Raw genomic sequence first — 23,193 nt, forward strand, 5'->3', positions numbered from 1 at the left:
ACCACACACAAGGCACCTCTATATATTTAAATAGATTCAGTGGGTAGTTATAAGTCAAGGAAAAGTGTGTTGAGCTCAGGATAAATAGTATTCAAACTGCCCTATTTTCCTGAGTAAATTTGGCCTTAAATCTAGTTTGAATTATGACGGAAGTCAGAGTTCTGTTTATTGAAGGTGAACTTTCCCTGTGGAATTTATTTTTGGAGTTCTGGCTGATTATCTCTTTTCAAATAAACAATAATAAAGAGTGGAACTTTTGACTCGTGGAAAAACAAAACTCACCAAAAATGAGGCGATATGAGTGCTGGATATCAAACATGGATCTCAATATAATTTCATTGCATCGACCTAGTTGTTAAGTTACCAATGCTGTGATTCTGTACACGTTTCTCGTTTATTGGTAAATAATACATTTCTCCACCAACCTCTTTTTGTTGTCAATGAAACCATAATGTTTCTTGGAGAAATAATCTCTGTTACCTACCTGAGATAAAAAAAAATTAAACCCAGATTTGGCCACTGCAACAAAGTAAGTCATTTTCCCTTAATGTTATTGTATTCTCTAATTATCATTTGTTTTTGGTTAATTTCTTTTCAGGTTGTTGCATTTGTCAACTAGGTTCATTTGTTGAGAGGATTAGAAATATATCATTTTTTTATCAGAGTATTGATTTAGGCTTGTTTCTTCATTAAATTTTATTTATTTCTAAGCTAATTGGATCACTCACTAGTTTTTTTTTTAATGAAGTTCAGATTTGCTTCCTTTGGAGTATACCTTCCCACCTAGATCTAGATTGGCACTCTCTCCTCAGTCTACCTATTTCAATTTTGAATTGATTTGGAACCCTTGTTTCAATAAAAAGACTTCATCGGATCTAATCCATGGATCTCGGCATTCCCACTAAAAGATTTCACTGAATTTCTTTCAGGTCAGTTGGTTTTGTATTAGTTCTATTTTTTAACATTCATTTGTCTCTTACCTCACAACTTTTTAGCTTTGTTATTCTCTTCCATTACTAGCTTTCTTGAACCCAACATCCACTTTTCTCTACGATTTAGCCTATCACTGGCCACATTACCCCTCTATCGATGCTCCTGCAGATCAAGATCTTATGCTGTTCACGGTATCTAAAAGTACAGGTCATGCAGGAAGTCAGATTGGGTAAGTAATGTTGATTCTTTTACAATTATATGCAATTTGTTGTGCTACCTCTTCTTTCTCACTTTAACTTGAATGTTGGCAGACCTTGTACTCTGTTTCTCTGGGTCTGTATGTGTATGCTTGTTTTTGTGTGCATGTGTGTACTCAATGGCTTGGAGTTTGACTGGTACTTATGCATGTCATGTAAGGTATGTATATTTCAAATGGGTCTATCTGTCTGTTGAAGTAGAGACATCAATGAATGGTGGAACTGAGTTGATGTCTCTACTTTAAATGGTTGAAATGAAAATACTTGGCAAAATGGACTAATTACTCTTACTCTGGCCGTCTGTATCAATGCAACATTTGCAGGGCTAAAATGTGAAGGAAAGGAGGATGAAGATTGTGAGAAGTTATTGAAGAGCAATGGAATCATCACACACAGTGGGATGCATTTTGGTGCACCTCAAACTTATGTGAGGTTGAGTATTATTGACAGAAACCAGACCTTCAATCTTCTGCTTGACAGGCTCTCAACTATTCATGGATGATTAGTTGAATCGCTCAATCATTGATGCGAGATCAACTATATTCCTTTTCAATGTTTACAACTACAAATACAGTAGTATCTTTAACTAGAAGGCCGAGCGACCATGGCAGGATGATACAAGGCTTTACAAAAGTTTATCCACCAATTCTATAAGCAAATTCCCAAATCAGCGTTCTTTTCTCGGTTCTGTTCCAAATAATCTTTATATGTATGTGCACCACCTGCTCATAAAAAATCATTCTCAAGATCGTGGAGGGCCTTCCTCCTCTTTGTTGAACAAAGAATTAATGTCACTCACTATAGCAATTGAACTTGAAACCACTGCCAGAAAAATCATGAACAATGCAATAAATATGTCCTTCCTGGTTGAGATTCCATGGGTGTCTCTGCAATTAAAAAATAATTGAGGTTAGAAGTTACATACAAGCAAGGTGAAAGACGAAACCAGAAATGAAAAACAACTTTTTTTCTACCTGAGAGCAACGGGAGCTGGGAAGATGAACCCAATACAAACTGCTGCTGTGGCCCCTGTGAATTGAAATGCATCCCAGATACTTGGTATGAATGATGCCCCAAGGAAAACGATTCCAATTAACCCAGCAGTGATCAAAATGAACCTCTTATTATCCAAAACAAGATGCTTTTTCGCTGGAAAGACAAGCCCATCAAGATTAAGTCCCAGGGCAAAAAAAATGAGAGGAAAGACCAGCATCAGATGTACAACATAGGTCACACGAACAATGTCATTCAGCACAACACTGTAGGGAACTCCCAAGTTGGTGTCAAAATTGGCCAGGACATCATCCATGGTCTGGTCTCCAAATAGAAGAAAGCCAAAAAAGCTTGTACTTATGTATACAATTGAGCACGATGCCAATGTTGTGCGAACAATGGGCTGCATTTCTGAAGGGTCCTCAAGTTCATTGTATATGGAATGAACTGCATGGCGCAAAGACATCACAATTCATTATAACATAATTTTAAATGCAAATTCAACTAATGAACTCTAAGATACTACACTGCAGGACCAGAGATGGAGGAAAATAATCCATACCATTGTAATGACAGATGTAAGCAGTCACAATAACTGGTACCACAGTGAAAAGCTTCAAGAACGAAGTAAAATCCACAATATCTGGTAACAATCTTGGTGCTTTGACGGTGCCACTGAACAACTTTACAATCACAATACCAGCCATAATCACAACAAATACAACAGCAAGTGCAACTGATAATGAAGAAGTGAATTTCAAAGAATCTGCAAATTCATGGAAATGAACACATCAATATAGGCATGAAGATTTGAACATCACAACTCCTAAGGAATAACCCATGATCCACATCCTTGAATGTATATGCCATATGCCATTTCTAACAGGGCAACATGAAAAGTCAGACAAATCGTTAAGAAGATGCCATCAGTATGTGACATTCGCAAGATATGTTGAATCCCCTCATATAATTACAACAGTTTCTAGACATTCAAATCCCTGAAAAGGCCCAAATGAAATATGATATATCTGAAAATCAGTGCTAAAAAATGCTTATCAGGATGAGCAAAGCAGACTTACCCACTCTCTTGAAAGACACCAACGGAGCTAAAATAAGGACTATGGTGAGAACTAGGATCGGAACACGTCCATTCCACCAATGAAATCCAAACCATTCTTCAAGTATACCTGCATGATGCATGCCATTTGATGATGTTCCAGATAGCACATCGCCTGCCCAAATCAAGAAAACGCCTCCATCAGACATAGAGATTTCTAATTCAAAGCCATATATAAGATAGGAATCATGCCCAAAGTAATATAAAAGTGGCACCAGATAATTGACCATTCAAACAAAAATGAAAGGAATCTAAGAAAAAAGAGACACTAATAAAGCATGTCAAGTCATGTATGCTTCATAGAAAACTTCAACTTTGTTAAACAGAAACAAGTTGTTAGTGTTTCAGCTTGCTAAACTTTTCACAATGCAAAAATTGGGTTGAAGTTTCAATTCAAGCAGTACTTTTAAAATACTCTAGTTGTAACATACATGCTTAAATATTTCCACACGATAAACTATTTGTCCTTGGATATTACCCTCAAAACTGGGCTAATTCAGCCTGCGACCTAAAATGCATAACCTACAATGTTTAGATTGAATTACTTTTCAATTCATCTTATCTTGATTCCTTTCTAACAGAAGCCTGTAAAAAAAATATCAACGGACTGCTTCTAAATCAATGATTGCAAATAGTTAAACTCTTCACAAGGTACGAGGGTCTCCCTCGATCTCCAACATATTAAACACGATGCAATTATGATCTAGAGTCAGATGAACAGAAACCCACTCAAGTTCAAACACTGGATTCAGTGATTAAAAGCAAGGGACTATCACATATTTACCAAGATTCAACTTGGGAAATATCACTGAATAAAGGCAGTGATAAACTGGTAATTCACCTTATGTTGAATCCCTTTCCATAATCTTCCAACAAATTGGTCTCCTCAAACAGAAAATACTGATTATGATCGATTGTTCTAACAACAAAGGGAGTGAGATTTTTTCAAAAGACATCAGAAGCAGGAAACAAATAACAGAGGAGAAATAAATAATTTGTTCCCAGTACATGATTTTGTAATCAAATAAAAAGACTTTTTCAACTCACAAGGACTGAAAGATGACTCGATTTCAGAACTTTATCCAGATCTTTAGCATTCAAAATGCAACCAAACAAAAAGTACCTTAGTTTTTGTACTTGATACCTTGAACATCACTAAAAAATTATCTCCTACTCTGCCAAGTTTTAGCCTTTAGGCGGGTATCCCAATTCTGTGGTAAGACTTTTGCCTGGAAAGGAAGTTGATCATTTCTCATCTTAGTCAATCCTCGGAACCATTTTGCTGCTTTGCTTGTGCCAAACAGGACATTACAGTCTGCACATTTATCACAAAACTAACATAATCAATAACATGAACACATCTGAAATAAAAAGGGGTTATATACTCTAACATGCAGCAATGTTGTTAAAACTGAAAAAATAAATAAATAAAAGCTGTCCAGAGACAGAGCAAGTTACCTGATGACCCTGATTGATCTTCTGAAACAACAATAATAGCATCCATAATGCGCTCCTCTGCTTTTGTCATACAAATTAAAAAATCAAAACCCTGAATACCCTTCCTGTTGTGAAGCAGAAACATCAAAACTTTCCACTTCAAAACCCCATAGCTTGCAGACTGCCTTCAAAGCCTTAATCTATACTGAACGAAGCCATTAGTGGGAAATGCTTTATGCTAAATAAGATGTAACTAATCTCTGACCAGAATATGAAGAGAAAAATTGACAGATTCAGTATCTGTCGAATACAAGTGCCTATCTATCTGGTGAAACAACAATAGTAGCATCCATAATGCCCATATTTTCTCTTGTCATACAAAATAAAATATCAAAACCCTAATTACTCTTATTATTGTGAAGCGGAAATATCAAAACTTCCCACTTCAAAAACCCAAAGCTTGCAGTCTGTTTTCAAAGCCTTAATTTATATTGGAGGAGGGAATGACCAATGTCTTTTTATTTGCATTTTTGTTATACACTAAAAGAACTACTAGTACCCTTTTATCCACAATTTCTCTATACAAGGAGCATAGATTTAAATTTCCCAAAAAAATAACCTGTTACAATTTTACAAAATGTTAAAAGACACAACAGCATGAATACAGGATATGCCAGCTTCCTTTTAAAAGCTTTGCACATGAAATGGAGCTCGAAATCCGATCTGCATAATCTTATGTAACGTGACCATGATCTTGCCACTGATGCATGAACTCCCTCTCCTGGGTAACAAATCTGGCTAGAGAAAACTTCCTAGCACTTTTATAGGCATCTATAACTGCCTTGAACGTGAATTCGTTTGGCTGAAAACCCTTCTGTTTCATTTTGTAAAACATTCTCCTAACACCGTCTACCAATCCTAGCTTCCCATAGCTAATTATCATACTTGCATAAGTAATTGTATCTGGTTCAAGACCTTTGGTGTGCATGATCATGAACATCTTGTAAGCTTCATTAATCCTCCCAGCACTACCAAGTGCATATATAACAGCATTGTAAGAAGACACATCAAAATCCAACCCAGAAGCTCTCAGTTCATCACAAGCTTCCAAAGCTTCAGCATGCATCCCCACTGCAGAAAAGATTGTCATTCTCAAGGCCTGAATACCATGTGGAAGCCCACTTTTACATGCAACATCGAGTTGCTCTACTGCCTCTCTTGGAATGCCTCCTCTCTTCAGAAGAATGCCCAGTGTTTTGTATGTATTCTCATTGGGTGAAGCCTTTAGTTTTAACATTTGATGAAAAACTTCAGCAACCTCTCTCAATCTTCCATCTGCAATGAACAGGCTAATGACACTATTAAAAGAAAGAACGTTAGTAAGAAATCCCGATTCTAACATTTCCTTTGCAATTTCAGTGGCTTCATTAAGCCTTCCATTCTTTTTGTATAAGGACAACATCATGGAAAAAGAAAATTCATTTGCCTGCTGCTTTCCCTTCAAGACTTTGAACACTTCTTGTGCTTCAGTCACCATATCAGTGCGAGCATAAAGGTCAAGCATACAGCCTGATAAAAAGGCATCTGGCTCAACACCCAATTCCTGTATGCGTTTGTACGTTTCTTGTCCTTCCTTCAAAAGACCACGTTTACTATAAACCTTAATCAAAGAACTATACACCACAGAGTTCCCTGCAAAACCAACATTTTGCATTATTTGAAAGTAACGTACAGCTTCTTCCACACATCCAGCTTCAGCAAATGAATTTATCAAGGCACCATAAACAAAAACATCTGGCTCCACACCTGCTTTAACCATCTTTTCAAACGTCTTCTCTGCCTCTGCAGCGCGACCCAATCTTCCATAGGCGGCAATAACAGCACAAAATGATGAACAGTTAGGCACAAACCCTGCTTCCTGCATTTTGGTAATAAAGTGTTTTGATTCATCTAGAAGTCCTGAACTTGCAAATGTCTGAATGACAGAAGCATATGTACATCTGTCAGGCAAAACCCCTTGAACTTCCATTCTTTCAAACAACTTCAGAACCTTGTCATGGACTTTTGCAATCCCATAGGCCTTAATCATGACATTAAATTCTAATACAGTTTGACCCTCGCCTCTTTCTTGACTGCGCTTAAACACCTTTTCAGCTTCTAACCAATAACCCTGTTCCCCATATGCATCAATATTGGCAGCATAGCATTCACAGCTCATTCCTCCAGCAAGATGGAACCTTTCAAACCATGCCCATGCTTTCTCAAGCATCCCCAGATCTATATACATCCTAATAACAGCTGATTCGGAGTACTCATCCACATGAATGCCCAATCCATCCATCTCCCTGACAACAGCTTCTACTTCACTGACCATGTGTTTAATACAAAATGCATATAAAATAGTTCGACAACCCACAGTATCAGGAACGAGTCCTGCTTCCTTCATCTTTGTGAAGTAACAAAATGCTTTATCAATATTGTCATTTTGAGCATGTAATGCTATAAGAGTGTTATACGTCCTTGTGTCAGGCAAGCAATGAAGCTCTTCCATTTTCACCATAAGGGCATCTGCTTCGTCAAGATATCCATAAGATCCACAGATGTGAATCATGGTATTGAATGTTACAACATTTGGGCCTATTCCTTCTTTTAACATCTCAGAAAATAACTTGGAAGCTTCTTTTAGGCGGCCTGCCTTCCCATAAGTATCAATTAATGTATTATACATGTAAGAACTGCGTGGCCTCTGAACTTGATCATTCTCTCTGCAAGGATCCATGCACTTATCATCTAATAACCCTTTAATGAGCACTCCTTCAGGAAAATTATTTGGAGAGCAGTCCCTTTTACCCAGTGGGTCCTCAAAATGATTTTTTACTTCACACCGACGACTAATATAGAAGAAATCCTTCGGTTGCTGTCGATCAGGCTCTGATTTAGATGAACAAACATTTGTAGTATTTCCTAGAAAGATTTTCCCAGAAGACCAGTCCCTGAAGAACTGTTCAGCTTTCTCAAATTCCCTTGTCTTCAGTCCTGCCCTCGAACCATTTCCCAACCCTGCCCACCACATCGGAACAGCACTTAAACCCCTGCAAAGCCCTTCCCTCCACCCCAAACTGTGTCGTGTCACTCTTCGAATCATCTGTGGTTCCTAATCCATCCTTATGTCGAACACCATCTGTTTGGGTTTCTGAAAGATTACTAAATTCCTCATATAACAAATCCTGGTTTTCGTCTAATTGGCCTGACACTAAGCACTCATTACTTCTATTCTCCATGACTTCTTCGTTTGAGGGTTTGCCACCATGATTCTGAAATGGATATGCGTCATTTTCGATGGAAGAGGAACGTAATCTCATGGGTTTGTACTCAGAATGAAATGTTGACGCCCCTTTACAACTGTCACAAGAAATAAAAAATGATCTGGGAGTTACAGTACCTGGAGAAACATGTACAGATTGAAAATGTTGCTTGTATTTCTGTTTCGACATCCCTTCCATGCATTCAATGCCTCTGCAGACATGCGCATCAAAAAACTCTGCCACGCCAACAGGCTTCAAGAGGCGGTGGACACCTTCAAGCATCTGCCTTCAGCTGAATCTAAATACATCCCCTCTCTCATGACCTGCAACCTTTTGTTAAGTACCCTAGTCCGACAAAGTCGACATGAATCAGCGCTGTCCGTTTACAGACTTATGGGTGAAAAAGAGATTGTTCCAGATCTGATAACTTTGAACATTATCATCAATTCTCACTGTCAAACAGGTAGACTGGATCATGCATTCAAAGTGTTTGAAGGAATAGAAACACATGGCTATATTCCAGATGTTATAACCTTCAGTACCCTCATCAAAGGGCTTTGCAGGAAGGGCAAGATGGAGGACGCTGTCAAACTTTTCAAAGAAATGGTGGGCAAACAACAGGTTCCCGATCTTTTTACATATAGTAGCCTAATAGACGGGCTCTGCAAGATCGGGAAAACCTACGAGGCGTTCGGGTTGTTAGCTGTGATGCTGCAGAAGGGTTATGAGCCGGACACAATCACATTTACTGCCCTCATGGATCGACTGTGTAAAGAAGGTAAGCTCCGAGAGGCCAAGAAACTGCTGTATCAGATGCTAAACGAAGGGCATAACCCTGATGTTATTGCATTTACTGCTCTGATGGACGGTCTTTGCAAAGAAGGGAAGTTGGACGAGGGTATGGAGCTCTTCTATAAAATGTCCAACAGAAACATATGCCCTGATGTGCATAACGAAAGTGTTCAGGTAGGGAATGACAGGGTTAGTGGGACGCATGTAGCACTAGAGCCCGGTTCAGCTGCCTGGATGAAACTATTCGATCCGATGCCAAATGAAACGCCCAAACCGTTTGGGCAACCCTTTTGAATCAACGATCAATGGCTGAAATTGTTGCAATCGTCTAACATATAATCGTGTGGCTTACAAGATGACAGGTAGGCAGAGAGGGGAGTTGATTTCAGAGGGAAACGCCTTACGACGTATATATATATATATATATATATATATATATATATATATATATAGATATATATATATATATATATATATATATAGATAGATATATATATATATATATATATATATATATATATATATATATATATATATATATATATATATATATATATATATATAGATAGATAGATAGATAGATAGATATATATATATATATATATATATATATATATATATATATATATATAATTGACATAATAGAGTTTTTTCATAAAAATGTTATAAAATAAAATATTTTGATTTTGAAATGAATTATAGTTTTTGGATATGTGGTATTGAGAAGGCATATGATGTTGTAACAAAGGCTAAATTATTATGACACTTGGCCAATAAATATTATATTTTATATTTATTCAATTTAAAACCACATAAAAAAACCAAATACAAATCGTGATCAACCGATTAGATAACACCAATTTACATTCTAAAAACAAATTTTGTTTTTTCAAAATTTCAAAATTTTAATAAACTTGTATTAATATAAGCAGTGTAAACATTTCAAAACTAATTGAAATTTAAATCCTTTTGACCAAAATAAAAACCAATATAAAGATAATACTAAAAATATTATTACTTCCAAATTTGAAGAGAAGTTATGGAGTAATAAAGAGTTAGGGGAAAAAGAGAACAAAGATGTTATAAAGAGGTGATGAACCCCAAACTTGATAACCAAATTTAAGTTATGGAGTCACAAAGAGTTAGAGGGAAAAAATAACTAAGACATTATAAAGAGGTGATCAACCCCAATCTTGATAACCAAAATTAAGTTATAGAGTAATAACGAGTTAGAGGGAAAAATGAACTAAGATATTATAAAGAGGTGATCAACCCCAAAATTGATAACCAAAATTAAGTTATGGAGTCATAAAGAGTTAGAGGGAAAAGGTAACTAAGATATTATATAGAGGTGATCAACCCCAATCTTGATAACCAAAATTAAGTTATAGAGTAATAACGAGTTAGAGGGAAAAAGGAAGTAAGATATTATAAAGAGGCAATCAACCCCAATCTTGATAACCAAAATTATTTTTCTATCTTGACTAGTGTTAAGAAGAAAATAAGAAGAGCTTCCATAATCATTTATCTCTTTTGACGAGTGTTAAGGAGAAAATGAACATTGCTAAAATAAGAAAAGTCTCATAGTAAAATTGTGCATTGGTCTACTTTATTTAGTTTTCCCAATACTCAAATCCAATAACCTTCTTGACCTATTAAGGCAACAAAACTATGGTGATCACCCATCTCTCACTTCTCTTCAAGCATAGAAATAATATGTTAAAAAATGGATTAATTTTGGATAGACCATATTAATCTTAGTGGATGTTAAGTATCATCATTATTACTAAAATTTAATTTAAATTGTAAATATATAATTAAATTAACAAAATATTTTGTTTTTTCAAAACATTTCTAATTAAATAATAATTTAATTATGTTTTTTTTTTTCTTTTTTAAATAAAAAGATGAAAATATGTGTTACTACCCAAAAAGAAAATTTGAATTTATTTTTTTAACTTATTTTGATATATTCATTTGATATGTGGGTTATTTCAATTGGTAGAAGTCCCATTACTAAAGCACCTTGTTATTGGGAGGTTATGGGTTCAATTTTCCTTGAAGCTTTTTGGGTTAGGCTCACATGGAGAATAAGGATAATATCAAAAATACTATTATCTCCAAATTTAAGAATGGAGAATACGGATAGTTTCAAAAAGACTATTATCTCCAAATTTAAAGATAAATTGTGGGAGGATAAGGAGATAGAAGGAAAAAAAGAGTATTATAAGAAGATCATCAACCCTACCCCTTGGTAACCAAAACCAAAATTAAGAAAACTATAGTAATATTGGAACACTTCTTTCCTTTATTTTTTATCATAAAAATAAAAACAAATTATTCAATATATACATTTATCATCTCTCTTAAAATATAAAATAAAAACTAAATATTTATAAAATAAATCTCCACATCATTAAAAAAATTCATAAATACCTAAAAACCCAACTAGAAGAAATAAAGTTTCTTTAAACCATTCTTATTAAACTCAAAATAAGCTTCAACCATCATCAATGACAAAGAAAGAATCAACTCCTAGTTTTAATTATAAAATTATCTATATAATAAAATATGTAATTGAATAATTCTTAATTTTTAAATATGTAAAAAAATATATTTTAAAAATATAAATTTATTCAAGTAAGATACTCCTAAATATAAAATTACTAATTCAATTGTTCCAGATTAAAGTGATATATTAGATATAATAAAAATATATTCCTACCAAACTTTATATATATCTATCTCTATATATATTATTTTTTATATTTTATTTAAAAAAAATTATCACTCCATTTAAAATATCTAAAATGTTAAATTAAAAAAATATATATATATTAAAATATCTCAATATCTCTCCATAAATAAATAAAATAAAATAAAAAATAAATTGAAGGATTCTTCGGTCTTCATTTTATAAACATTATCTCCTTCATTTAACATGTCACTGATTTTTAGATTTTCGTAAGAAAATGAGAGAAATTTTTTATGTTTCCTTTTATAAAATATTATGGGTGCCTTTCACAAATATTAACTGTGGATAGTAGACTTTGTATTGCTGGCGAGAGATGTAAAGATAAAGACTGCATGATCGTCTCATTTGATTAATTCAACACACTAATCATTTTAATATTATACTTTGGAACTTGTCAATATTATACTTGTGATTATTGCAGTGTATCAGATATTGATATTTATGGTTATTTCACTGCGTCAACCAACGTAATGTAGATTTGATTACGATGTAAACTAGCCACGGTTGAATCGAACCCCGCGTCAACCACAAGGGGATTTGTTTGTTTCATATTTTTTTCGAGAGGGTTTTGTTTGAAGTCAATGCTGAAGGCCTTACACCTCACGGCAAGCCAGGGATCGAATCGCCCCTGCCTCCGCCTGTCCATACCCAAATTCCATTTATCCCAATATCACCAGCTCTACCGAATCGAACCAATGGCGTCGCTCCAACTTCGTCTCGTTCTGATGGCCATCGCCATCGTCTGCTTCTTTCAATTGCCTGCAAATGCTTCGACGCAGAGGCGCACGAGGGCTCTTGTTACTCAGATCACCCAAGACCCTGCGACACTGCTCTATACCGTCGAAATCCGGCAGAGAACACCTGTGCGGATTCAGCGTTTAGTGGTAGACATCGAGCAGGACTACATGTGGGTACGATGTGACAAGAAAAGCTACAGATCTTCCACTTACACCCCGGTGGCCTGCAGTGCGCAGCTGTGCAAATCTTATTTGTATTCGGGCTGTGGCACCTGTTATGCCCCCCATGGCCCCGGCTGCAACAACGATACATGCGTCGTGCCCGGCCTAGGTACCCACAGTTTCGAACTCGGGCAGGATGTCGCGGCTCTTCCTAGCACCGACGGTTCGAATCCCGGCCCCCTCGTCAGGTTCCCAGACCTGGCCTTCGCCTGCGCTAGCAAAGGAGACCTCTCCGGTTTGCCAAGCGGGGCGGCTGGCGTCACCGGAATGAGCTCGTCCACGCTGGCACTGCCAGCTCAGCTCTCCGCTGCGGCAGGCTTTGGCCGCAAGTTTGCCATGTGTCTGCCAAGTTCCAATGCACCGGGTGCTCTCTTCTTTGGCGACGGGCCGCTCGTCTTCCTTCCGCCGCCTGGCAGAGACCTCTCGCTCGGGCTCATCCAAACTCCCTTCATCAAGAATCCCGTCTACAGCAGCGCCTTTTACATCGAGGTGCAGGGAATAATAGTGGGCGGTGTCCATCTGCCAATCGACAAGGAGAAGTTACGAATCGACTCGAGGGGCCGTGGCGGCACCAAGCTGAGCACCGTGGCGCCCTACACGCAACTCGCCACACCTATCTATAACTCCCTCGTGGGCGTCTTCACCAGCTTGATGAGGCAACGGAATGTATCGCGCGTTGCCTCTGTGATTCCTTTCGGTGCGTGTTTTGACTCGAGCGTTGAGGGGACCGTCGGTGTTGGGCCCAACGGTGTCCAGACAAGCGGGGTGGGGTCCACTCGCGCGGGGCCCGGAGTGCCAGAGATCGACCTTGTGTTACAGGGCGATGCTACCATTTGGATGATCTTTGGAGCTAACTCCATGGTGAGTGTCAGTAATAATGTGTTGTGTCTGGGATTTGTTGATGCAGGGGAGGATCCGGTGACATCAATTGTGATAGGGACGTATCAGATGCAGGACAATCTGCTCCAATTCGATGTGGCCAACTCCACACTCGGCTTCTCCTCCTCTCTGCTCGGCGGACAAACAACGTGTTCCAACTTCAATTTCACAACATCCACATGATGAGTCAGTTTTATGTGCTCATGGTTTACGTTTGCCAATATCAATGTCCACCCATGCAAAGAAAGAGCATAGCTGCAATGTATGAGACCATGAATAACAGAGGAGGGAAAACAGAAGAAATAATAACTAAAGTCAATATTGGGTTAGTTTCATAAATTCAAAGAGATGGTCATATTGCTGGCCTTTGTTTAACTAGATCTATGTACATAGAAATTGGATTAGTTTCATAAATTCAAAGAGATGGTCATATTGCTGGCCTTTGTTTAACTAGATCTATGTAAATAGAAATTGGATTAGTTTCATAAATTCAAAGAGATGGTCATATTGCTGGCCTTTGTTTAACTAGATCTATGTACATAGAAATTGGATTAGTTTCATAAATTCAAAGAGATGGTCATATTGCTGGCCTTTGTTTAACTAGATCTATGTATATAGAAATTGGATTAGTTTCATACATTCAAAGAGATGGTCATATTGCTGGCCTTTGTTTAATTAGATCTATGTACATAGAAATTGGATTAGTTTCATAAATTCAAAGAGATGGTCATATTGCTGGCCTTTGTTTAACTAGATTTATGTACATAGAAATTGGATTAGTTTCATAAATTCAAAGAGATGGTCATATTGCTGGCCTTTGTTTAACTAGATCTATGTATATAGAAAATTCTTAAGCTAATTTATCCTAGTGTCCATTTTCAACTCTATTTCTAACATCACTAATGACATAAAGCATGTTAGCAACATCATAATATCATTATAATCATTAATTTTTAGTTTTATCTATTTGTGATGTACTTAAATCTAAATTATCATGAGTGTGGATTTTATTATAAGTTATTATAAATATTGATTTTTTTCAACATCAATATTAAATTATTAATAAGTATGGATTGTATTATAGGTTAATATAAATATTAATTTTCTTCTACATTAATTTTAAATAGTAAAATGAATTTATTTTTAGTAGGTAATAAGGGTTTAATGGGAAAGATTAATAGATTAGATAGGCTTTTATCCTATAAAAATTGTATGCAAATCTTTTGAATAGATAAATATTGAATTTTCACAAATTTTATAAATGGCAAATTCTGAAATGCCAAGAAAGTTGTAAAATAGTAAGAGGTAGCCTTGTCAAAGGCTAGGCCTTGAAAGTCTTACTAAAATAATATAGCGTTTCAAAAAAGTAAATTCTTTAGATTTGCAAGTGATAAAGTTTGAAATATAGCAAATAAAAAAGAGACAATGGTAGAGTAGGGTAAGAATAAGCACATTTGTGAATTACGTGATTTTTATTCAAGGTTTGATGATATAAACCTTGTATCATTATTGTAAGGTACTAGAGGATCTTTTCATAATTAACCTTGGATTAGCAAAGACAAAAAAGTATTAAAACTAACCCTTATAAAGCAAGATCCCAAGCAAGTTTTGGTTTCGAGACACATCTAGTGGTGCTCGTCATTAATCCAACTTGATCCACGAATATGAAACTAGACAATGGATTGATGTTTTTTTAGCATTCAAAGCACACACAATTTAGTGAAAGCATTCTAACAAAAATGATACTATATAACCATAACCTCGTATTTAAAAAAAATAAACCATTAATAATAATAACGATCCCATGAAAATATCCTAAAATTTTAAATAACAATTTTGCATTAGAGATTTCAAATAATTAACTATACACCATTAACAATTTTTTCTTGGTTTAACTATTATGCAAATAATGTAAGCTACTTGATTAGGTAGAAAACATCACAATAATATCTTCTATTGAACCTTCAATATCAATGCTTTTGATTTTATCAATAAAATGATCTTTTTTTGCCTTTTAATTCATGTCTTGTGCAAAGATTTGGTATGCAAATGCTCGTGCAACAATGCACTTGATCTATAGTGAAATGAGGTATTGGACAATTCCTAAAACATCGTGGGTTGAAAGAATTTTTCAACTTTGTGACACTTAGAAGATGAAAACCACTTTCTCTTAAAATGCCCCATATACACCCACATTAAATCAAATTTCAAAATATTTTTTTACAATACTAATATTTCAAACCTTTTAACTCATCAAACTTGTGGTAATTTAGGAATACTTTTCTTAAATTTGTTTGACCATGGAATGAATTGTAAATCAAATCAAGTGATTCATTTCGTTTCTTAGGGTGTTGTTAACCAAATTTGATCTTAGTGCACATTAAGCATAGTCACCATAACATAACATTCCACATTTAGTTATTTTATTGATTTTTTAAGATTATTAATTTTTATAGAAAAATAATAATCTAGGAAGGCTAACTTGTGAAAGCCCCATAACCATAAATGTGAGTGCAACGAATGAAAATTTATTGGCCTTAGAAGGATTGATTGTGAGCATTAGCAAGGACTAAAAACTACATGTAACATCACAGCTGTGTTGGAAAGAAACTCATTGGAATCATAAAGGGAGATCCCTTTCTAGTTCTTTTGGAATCAAAAGCAACTTGAATATGCTTTTTCTAGCCATTCAATTAAGCCTTGGTTTTGAAATTGAGTTCGATTTAGTGGCCATTGTGGGAAGAAATACACTCTTTTTTGGGAAAATCTCCTAATGTGATTGATTTGGGTCTTCTTCTCACAACAAGTCTCTAAATAACATTAATTTCCCACACACATAATAAGTCATCTTCTTTCTTGTGTAGGTAGCTCTGCCTACTCACTTGAATGCAGTGTTCAAAGGACCGAACTGGATCGATCGGTTCAGACTAGTCTGAGGCAAAAACAAGTTCGAACTGGTGACTTGAATTGTTTTTTTCTCGGTTCGATATGGTAAAACCAATTAGAGCGCAACAAGTGGGGCCTGTTTTGTTTTTTTTTCTTTTACTTTTTGTCTTAGTTGGGTGCTAGCCTAGAGTAGGTGCCTAATATTAAAGCATATAACCCCACTATTGCTATGCATTTCATGGTAATCTTAAAAATTTAAGTAAAAGGATGAAAATGAAAGATAAAGGAGAATATCACTTTTTTTTTAGAATTTAGCATTAACATGAAATGACTCGGGGTGTTTGAGAGTGGTTTTGACCTCATAGATCTCACTCAAAATCTAGCAGGCTTAATAGTTTTCCAAGATTTTAGGATTGGGGGGGTTACAATGCTACATTGGATTTTCTCATGTACAAGGGTATGTAACTAGTATTTAATCAAGAGCACCAAGCCATCTATGTATCTTGATGTTATTGGCATTGGTTGTTGAACTCCTCTATCAAGAGGCTACTAAAAAAATACCAATCATTCAAACAAAATCTTGACTTGACATGCTACGATTTTTCTATCTTATTCTAATGCTTAGAGGGTGATATTGATGATGAAGATCCCAATATAGGTAATGGTTTTATTGATATGTAGATATTTGTTGTATCATAATTTTTTTGGATGCTAGAGGCCATGTGGAGCTTGTTTGCTGATACATTTTCAGTTTGTAGGTGGATTGCACTTGATGCTGTTTTGGTCGTGTGCACCCTTACATGCTATATAAATGAGAAATTTTTATTATTTGTGTGTAAATGGTTTGGATTGATATGGATGCACATGAATATATATGTTTTTATTTAAACTTTGAATATTATGAATTTTTGGTTGACCGGTATTTTGGTCTGATTTTTTTACGGGTTTTCGTACACTTCTAGCCAGTTCCTAGTCTAGGGGCCCTACTGGTTCAATAACCAGTTTGATTTTGATAACCATGCTTGAATGATTGATACCCCACACTTTACGCAATGGTCAAGGGTTAGACTAGAGGAGGAAAACCAAAAAAATGGTTTTGATTCATAATGAGTAATTGTTGTGAGGTCATTCATGAATCTTATTAAACTTAGAAACTTACAACCCTAGGGTTGTGGTATGGTTATAAGCTACAATTGGAAAATTTTGGGGAATAGATGTAAATACATGAGTGAATCACCTTAGGGTCATGAAATAATGGAAGGATCACTACAAAACGATCGGATTCATAAACAAAGACAACTTGAGGGTTGTGAAATTTTAATGAAAGGGTGACAATAGAAGGTCAGGAGTTACAAAGTGTTGTAATTTTTAGTGGAAATGTTTGATAAATCCAAGGTTACACAACAATGAATATCTTAAGAAAAATGTTACGAAGAACCAAAAACCCATGAGTAAGGTTTTGTTCATTCATCGTATCCTTTTTTTTCACATCCACCTAGATTTTATGGATCCGAATTGGATCCATAAAATATTTTCAAAGAACCATGACTGTATCAAGCCGGGACAAATCTCTAAAGAATTCCAAAACAACAATGAAAAACACCCCTGAACTAGTGGCAATGGCAGCCAGCGTGGAACAATGAGGACCTCAGCCAAAGCGCGCTGACCAAGGCCCATGGAGACTGCGCAGGAGGTCAAAGTAGCCCCTGGGAGACCCGGATCGGGAAAAGGAGGTGGATTTTCACTGGGGAAATAGGGCCGAAATGGAGGAAGCTCGAGCACTCGTTAGCGTTGGGAGCCGGAGAGCCGCGGGCGGAAAAGGAAAAAGCGCTAAAAGTACAAAGGCGGGACCTGCACTTTGGAAACCAGCGGTATTGATCGGGGTGCCCTCAAACGGTAAAAGGCTTTGGACGAGAGCGGAGCAATTCCACACATCGATGGACGTGTGGCAAGCAGAGGTGAGAGAAAACCGTTGTTGATCGCGCACTATTGATCGAGCAGGTCAACTGCACGGGACGTGCGTATGACGTTGGATTTGGGGGACCTAGATTGGACAGCTGAGATTGCGCCCGATGGAGGAAGCGAAATCGACAAAGGATTAAGCCGTGTTTGTAAGGATTTGAGGTTAGTTTGACTGCCACGGTGGAAGAAAGACTTCATCCACGATGTAATTGAAGAAACGAACCGACGAAGTAGGTTGGCGTCGTTTAAAGGAGGACACGTGGCCACTCCCCGAGCGTTCATGCTGACGCCAAACAGGGAACTCCAAGTGCAGTTGCAGAAGGTGAATTGACAGAGGCAGAAGAGGAACCGAACGTGCATGGAAACGAATGGCTAAAAGCCATGAATAGGGACAGAATACACAAAGAGATAGTCTGAGAGACGAAAAAAAGATAGAGAGACCAGAATCCCGAGAGGAGGACAGAATACACAGAGAAAGAAGACAGTGAAGCAAAAGCAGAAAGAGATAGAGGGCCAAGCTGACCAGCGGCAGCGTCGAGCACCAGAGCTTGAGAGATTCAAGCCATCCCATAGAGGAATCTGTCCGGACTGAGCACCACATTTGGCTCTTTCCATTGTAGACCAGAAGGTCACAGAGCTGGTAGGAAGAAGAAGAGTCTGTGTACTCTAGTGGCTTGGGGAATCCAAGAACCACCCTGCCAAGCAAAACTGCTTCAGGAGAACTCACATTGAGTCCTTGCATTGTAATTCTCTGCTTAAAGACACAATAAAACAAGGCCACCACTGAAAGCTGGACTAGAGATGTAGCCCAGGAGAATAGGGTGAACTCCTTATTAAAAATTCTTGTGTCTTAGTGTTTTCTTACTTTATTTCTCTGCTGTCTTTCCATTTAAATGTCTGTGTATTGGAAATCTAATCGATCCGTTGCTTAAATAACATAGAACACACACCAGCACATGAGTCTGTAATACCTTTGTTTAATAAATCTTCAACTGATGCCACTCATAGGGCGATTATCAGATCAAATGGTATCAGAGCTTTAGGTTGTAAGTTTAGACAAGCTTGTGTTGGTTTAGCTGTCAATGTTCACTAGATCAATGCTCAAATTAGGAGAAGGAGAGTTGGTGGAAACTAATCCTGAAATTGGGAGAGTCTATTCTCGGAAGACAATGTTAGAGGAAGGTTCTATGGGGCCAGACCCTCAATTCATAGAGAGTTTCCTAGCTATAAAGTCTATGGTAGAAGAAATGTATAAGGACTTTAGAAAGCACAAGGATGAAGATTCATCAGGATCTAAACAAGATAAAGAAGAAGATGAGTTTCATTCCCATGACCACTCCAAAGGAAAGGGGAAAGAGGAAAGCTTTTTCACACCTCCTAATAGCCCTTTGCATAATAAGAAAGCATCTTTGATTAAACTAGATGTTAAATTTGATTTTCTTATATATGATGGAGAGATAAATGCTGAAAAGTTGGACAATTGGATTAGACAAATTGATGTGTATTGCAGGGTACACAACATAGGCTCATACAAGAGTAAGATTCAACTGGCAAGCCTATGCCTAGGAGGCACTTCCTTGGTTTGGTGGGAAGGTAGAACCCAAGCTGATATGAAAAGATATGGTAAGACCATCTCTGTCTGGAGTGAATTTGTTGCTGTAATAAAAAAGAAGTTCTATCCATTGGCCTACATGCAACAAGCCATGATAAGTTGGCAAACTCTTCAGCAGTTGAAAGGGAAAAGTGTGCAAGGGTATACTCAAGATTTCAGAAAGAGAGCATTGATGTTGGGTATCTCATTAGACTCACCAGAGACTCTTTTGAAATACATTGGTGGTCTACACAGCTACATGAGGCATACCATCCTCATGTTTAATCCCACTAGTATAGATGAGGTATCTGTACAAGCTACTCATCTAGAAGCTAGAGGAAAGAATGGAAATCCAGAAGTTGGGGGACCATCCCAACCCACTGTAAGCAAGAGTAAGGAGAAAAGAAAGCAGAAGTGGAAAGCAAGGAAGGCTAACACTGCATAGAAAGGAAAAGCTTCATGCACTCACTGTAAAAAGGAGGGGCATGGTGATGAACACTGTTGGATTCTGCATCCAGAGCTGAGACCTAAGAAGTCCGAGGGCAAGAAGAAGAAGATTGCTGCAGCTATTCAGAAATATTTGGGGTCAGACTTGGGAGATGAAACAATCATTTCAGCCACAGGTATAAAAGGTAAGAATTCTGAAGCATCTACTAGTAATTCTGTTCAATCTGTTATTGATGACGAACATGAGAGAAAAAGACATGAGCTTTTCCATATTCGAGTTATTTCCAAAAATCAAAAGATTGATACTCTGTTTGATAGTGGCTCACAAGTAAATCTAATCTCTGAAGCAATTGTAAAGAAATTGGGATTAGCAACTACACCTCATAAGAAACCATACCCATTAGGATGGTTGAATGATAAAGCACAACTACAAGTGACTAGACAGTGCAAACTCAAGTTTTCTTTTGGGTCAACATTTGTAGATGAGGTTGAGTTAGATATAATTCCTTTGGATATACGTGGAATTGTTTTGGGAAGCCCTTACTTGTATGATAGAAAGGCTATTTTATATAGAGATGAGAACAAGTATCTAGTTGTTAAAGATGGAATCAAATACTTTGTAAGAGCTCATAAGCTCAAGAATAATTATACTCTCATAAACTCAGGACAGATGAAAAGAATGATAAATTCATGTAAACAGTTCTTACTGATGGTTGTAAAGGAAAAGAAACCTGATAAAACCAATGTATTTGAAGGTTGTAATGCTGATCAGAAAGCTGATATAAAAAATATTGTTTCAGAGTATGACGTATTGTTTCAAGAACCTAAAGGTCTGCCACCCAAAAAGGGAATAGTACATGATATTATTTTGCAACAAGATGTTCCATTGCCTAACATTAGGATGTACAGGTTGTTTGCTTTAGAGAATGCTGAAATCAAGAAGCAGGTGCAGGAGTTGATCGAAAAGGGTTCATCGGGCCTAGCACGTCACCATGTGGGTCACCAATCGTTTTGGTGAGAAAGAAATATGGCTCATGGAGAATGTGCATTGACTACCGAGCACTGTATCCCCTTCTTCGCATAGATGATCTTTTAGATCAATTAAAAGAAACTGCTTATTTCACCAAGCTGGATTTGCATAGTGGATACCATCAGGTCAGAGTTGCAGAGCAAGGTGCATGGAAGAGTGCTTTCAAAACAAAGCAGGGATTGTATGAATGGCTGGTTATGCCTTTTGGCTTAACTAATGCTCCTGCTACTTTCATGAGATTAATGAATGATGTACTCAGACCTTTTCTTGATGATTTTGTTATTGTGTATCTGGATGACATTCTAATTTTTAGTAAAATGTGGGAAGAACATTTAAAGCATGTTAGACAGACATTAGATGTTATGAAAAGAGAAAAACTTTATGTTAAACTCTCAAAATGTTAATTTGGCAAGACATCTCTAAACTACTTGGGTCATATAGTAGGGGGAGGTGAATCGAAAATAGACCCCTCTAAAGTGGCAGTCATTGTGAACTGGCCTAAACCCAGGTCTGCTACAGAAGTGAGAAGCTTCTTAGGAGCAGCACAGTATTGGAGGAAGTTCATTTCTAACTTTTCCTCAATTGCAGCTCCCTTACATGCTTTAACAAGATTGAACAAGGTGTTTCAGTGGGGAGGAAAACATCAAAAAGCCTTCGACACCTTGAAAGAAAAGATTAGTACAACACTTTTATTAGCACTGCCAGATCTAAAAAGACCATTTGAGATCCAAATTGATGCCAGTGACTATGCCATGGCAGCAGTGTTGACACAGCACGGTAAACCCATATGTTATCATTCTGAGACTTTTAATCCTGCAGTAGTTAACTATCCTACATATGATAAAGAAGTGTATGCATTAGTTCAGAGTGTGAAAAAGTGGAAACATTACTTAATGGGAAAAGAGACAGTAATACATACTGATCATCAACCACTTCAATACTTACACTCCCAAACTAAGTTGAAGCAATCAAGACATTACAGATGGATGGGTTTTCTATAATAGTTTCATTTATTCATCAGATATAAAAAGGGCATACATAACAAGGTTGCAGACATGTTATCCAGACCCTTATAAATGCATCTACCATACTTAAGCATAATTTTGTGCTACATGAAAGCTACATAGAATAATATGCTCAAGATATGGACTTTAAAGATGTATATGCAACTTTGAGTCAAGGCAAAAAAGGAGAAGAATTGGACTATCATGTGAAGGACTGACTCTTATACCATTGTGGGAAACTTTGCATTCCACAAACTAAGAGAGTAAAGATAATTAGGGAAGCACACACTTCTCTGATGTCAGGTCACTTCTGGGTAAGTAAAATAGTTGCACAGCTGCAAATATTATGCTATTGGCTGAAATTGAATGAGACCGTTTCTAGATATGTAAGAGGGTGTGCCATGTGTGTGAAAAGCAAGCCCAGCAATAGAAAACTAGGCTTGTACACCCCATTTCCAGTTCCTTCTCACCCTTGGGAAAGTGTTTCCATAGATTTTCTTGGAGGACTACCCAAATCTAGGAAAGGTCATGATTATCTATATGTTATTGTGGATAGGTTCAACGAAATTTGTATTTTGATACATTGTAGTAAAAAAATTACAACTGAACAAACTGCAAAATTGTTCTTTGAACATGTATGGGTTCATTTTGGAATACCCACTTCCATTATATTTGATCGAGACACCCGATTTGTGGGGAAGTTTCGGTCGAGTTTGTGGGAACTGATGGACACCAAATTAAAGAAAAACACTGCTTTTCATCCACAAACAGATGGCCATACAGAAGTAGTTAACAGGACAGTGATCGAGTTACTGAGAGGATATTGCAGCAAACATCCTAAGCTTT

General features: G+C 36.8%; 2 protein-coding genes and 1 pseudogene across 2 annotated transcripts; 1 reads left to right on the forward strand and 2 right to left on the reverse strand.

The window, feature by feature from the left end:
- Window positions 1-1,932: 1,932 nt before the first annotated feature.
- Window positions 1,933-4,828, reverse strand: LOC149225815 (amino acid transporter AVT6A-like). The gene is made up of 6 exons (XM_089380022.1): window positions 4,759-4,828; window positions 4,475-4,615; window positions 3,263-3,457; window positions 2,746-2,949; window positions 2,165-2,630; window positions 1,933-2,077 (listed from the first exon to the last, which is right to left on the reverse strand). Exons 1-6 carry the CDS (start codon window positions 4,826-4,828, stop codon window positions 1,933-1,935), a joined length of 1,221 nt encoding a protein of 406 aa, XP_089236148.1.
- LOC149225816 (pentatricopeptide repeat-containing protein At1g73710-like) lies at window positions 3,379-9,169 on the reverse strand. The gene is made up of 3 exons (XM_089377320.1): window positions 4,759-9,169; window positions 4,424-4,615; window positions 3,379-3,415 (listed from the first exon to the last, which is right to left on the reverse strand). The coding sequence occupies exon 1, from the start codon at window positions 7,880-7,882 to the stop codon at window positions 5,471-5,473; it is 2,412 nt and encodes an 803-aa protein (XP_089233446.1). The 5' UTR covers window positions 7,883-9,169; the 3' UTR covers window positions 3,379-3,415; window positions 4,424-4,615; window positions 4,759-5,470.
- A 3,016-nt stretch (window positions 9,170-12,185) lies between these two features.
- On the forward strand, window positions 12,186-13,934 carry LOC149225817 (putative aspartic proteinase GIP2 pseudogene; annotated as a pseudogene).
- The last annotated feature ends 9,259 nt before the right edge of the window (window positions 13,935-23,193 follow it).

Source organism: Pinus tabuliformis, chromosome J, assembly GCF_031772625.1.
Source record: "Pinus tabuliformis cultivar Carrire ecotype Pingquan chromosome J, CPIR1, whole genome shotgun sequence".
In the NCBI taxonomy this organism is placed as follows: Eukaryota; Viridiplantae; Streptophyta; class Pinopsida; order Pinales; family Pinaceae; genus Pinus; species Pinus tabuliformis.